A 2,875-nucleotide genomic window follows, 5' to 3' on the forward strand; every position below is an offset into this window, starting at 1 on the left:
CTCTACTTCGTGTTCTGTCACAGCAGGAAAGCCATTGGAACGCATAGCGGCCATGTTGGAACGCATGGCGCATGCGCAGAAGGTTTTACTTGTCCGAACATCATTTCCGGTGTTGTAAAATTTTGTCGGACCCGTGAAAAAATCGGACCTCGTCACTTCCGGTTATGGGAGTCTCAAGTGCGCATGCGCACAAGACATTATCTTGGTTTGGTAAACTTATAACACAGAGCGGCCAGTTGAATGAGAGGAGGCGGGGCTGAAGTGGGACGGAAGACACCGCCGCGTCATCTGCAGAGCTGAATAGAGGAGGCGGGACGGAGGTGCGGCCGTGTAATAAATGCAGAACTTTAGCGACTCCTTCTGTTTTATTATCTTTAGTAATTATCGTATTATTTATCCTTAGGATTTCATTACATTTAGTATTTCTTATTTTGTATTATAGAAATACTAAATGTAATGAAATCCTAAGGATAAATAATACGATAATTACTAAATATAATAAAACAAGGAGTCGCTTAAGCCCTGCATATATTACACGGCCGCACCTCCGTCCCGCCTCCTCCGCCAGCTCTGCATATGTGCCTCCCTCCCTAATGTCTCGATGACGCGGCAGTGTCCTCCGTCGCACCTCAGCCCCGCCTTCTCTCAATCAGCTGTCCACTCTCTGTTATAATTTTTCCAAACCTCGAAAAATGTCTTCTGCACATGCGCACGGACGACTCCTATCAGCTGTTTTGTGATGCTCTGTCCCCGGAAGTGACGAGGTCCGATTTTTTTCACGGGTCCGACAAAATTTTACAACACCGGAAGTGACGAGGGGTAGGTTTTTCTCACGGGTAGGTAATTCTCACGGAACAATGGTGAACCTTGGCACCCCAGATGTTTTGGAACTACATTTCCCATGATGTGCAGCTACACTGCAGAGTACAGGAGCATCATGGGAAATGTAGTTCCCTAGTGCTCTACTTCGTGTTCTGTCACAGCAGGAAAGCCATTGGAACGCATAGCGGCCATGTTGGAACGCATAGCGGCCATGTTGGAACGCATGGCGCATGCGCAGAAGGTTTTACTTGTCCCGAACGTCATTTCCGGTTACAGAATAAGGAAGCGGTATTCTGATAGACCAGTGGCAAACGTCAATCTCTCACAGTCCGTCGCAGACTGAGTGACGTCAGGTAGGGCGGCGCGGTTTGTTGCCTCACTTCCGGCTCCTTGCTGTCAGAAAACTTGTGGCGCGCGGCCGGTGCACCGGCTTGGCTGAGTGTTGTTCGCTGACGGCGGTGATGACGATGCTGGCTTCGCTGAGGAGTTTCCCTCCGCCCGTGGAGGGGGTGAGGCGGCAGCAGGAGATGACCGAGGCCGTGATGAGCGGGGAGAAGCTGGGGAGAGGAACGCTCTACATAGCCGAGAGGTGAGCCGGTGTGCATGGACCGAACACCCTGAGGGCCCCTGAGTTGGGGGGAGACATGCTGGAAGCTTAGAGCCCCCCCCTTTCCTCTTTGGGAGGATTCCACTCTTCAGTCTCTCTATAAAATCCGTTTTCCTCCTTTTTGTTTTTGTGAGATTTTTACCCCCCTTCATGTCAGAGCCTTTTTTTTGCTAGAAAATTGCTTGGACCCCCCCAAACATTTATTTATTTATATATATATAATGTATTTGTTTTTATCAGAGGCCCTACAGAATAAAATGGCTGTGAGATCTCTGTGGCTTTTTTTTTTTTTTTTTCTGACCACTTGGTGATTCCCATTTTCTTTCCTCTATAAAGAAATGTTTTCTTAGTTGTCCAGTTAGTGACATGTGTGACATTCGTTGTCTTTCAGTCGCCTGTCATGGCTGAATGCTTCAGGCCTGGGTTTTTCCCTGGAATATCCCTCCATCAGCCTGCATGCCATCTCCAGGGACACCGCAGCCTACCCCGAGGAGCACCTCTATGTCATGGTCAACGCCAAGCTGGGAGGTAGGTACACATTTATTGGGTAAATCTTCTATATTCAAACTATGGCCCTCCAGTTGTTCAGGAACTACAATTCCCATCATGCCTAGTCATGTCTATTAATGTCAGAGTTTTACAATGCCTCATGGGATGTGTAGTTCCGCAACAGCTGGAGGGTCGTAGTTTGAGGATCCCTGTTACAGCTGGTACTGATCAGTCTCTAGATTTGCTGCATACTCTGCATTAGAGCTGCATGAATAATCGTTAACCACTTAAGCCCCGGAAGATTTTACCCCCATTCCGACCAGGGTTTTTTTTTTTTTTTTTTTTGCGATTCGGCACTGCGTGACTTTAACGGACAATCGCGCGGTCGTGCGACGCTGTACCTAAACGAATTTGACGTCCTTTTTTTTTTCCCCCACAAACAGAGCTTTCTTTTGGTGGTATTTGATCACCTGTGCGATTTTTACTTTTTGCGCTATAAACAAAAAAAAAAGAGCGTCGATTTTGCAAAAATAACTATTTTTCTCTTTTTTTTTTTTTTTTTTTAAATATGAAATTCTCCAAAAAAATGTAAAAAGTTAAAATTTTTTAACATTTTAGGCCAGTTTGTTTTCTGCTACATATATTTGGTAAAAAAAAAAAAAAAAAATCGCAAAAAGCGTATTTTGATTGGTTTGTGCAAAAGTTATTGCGTTTACTAAGGGAAAGATTTATGTCATTTTTATTGTTTTTTTTTTTTTTTTTTTTTTTTTTGCCACATTGCGGTGGACAGATCGGACCCTTGACTGACATTTTTGACACTTTTGGGGTTACCAGTGACATTACTACAGTAATCAGTGCTATACATATGCACTGTTACTGCAAAATGACACTGGCAGGGAAGGGGTTAACTTTATTGGGGAAGGAGGGGTTAAGTGTGTCCCTAGGGGCGTGCTTCTA

At 45.1% G+C, this 2,875-nt stretch overlaps 1 protein-coding gene across 1 annotated transcript in view; it reads left to right on the forward strand.

Moving 5' to 3' along the window:
* Positions 1-1,201: 1,201 nt before the first annotated feature.
* The window catches only part of CLNS1A (chloride nucleotide-sensitive channel 1A), a 42,778-nt gene continuing 41,104 nt past the window's right edge, over positions 1,202-2,875 (forward strand). The window contains exons 1-2 of the mRNA XM_082244288.1: positions 1,202-1,411; positions 1,821-1,957. Coding sequence (XP_082100414.1) covers positions 1,284-1,411; positions 1,821-1,957 — 265 coding nt within the window. The 5' untranslated portion in view covers positions 1,202-1,283. The remainder of the gene's footprint in view (positions 1,412-1,820; positions 1,958-2,875) is intronic.

Source organism: Pelophylax lessonae, assembly GCF_965119305.1.
Source record: "Pelophylax lessonae genome assembly, chromosome: 2".
Taxonomy (NCBI): domain Eukaryota; kingdom Metazoa; phylum Chordata; class Amphibia; order Anura; family Ranidae; genus Pelophylax; species Pelophylax lessonae.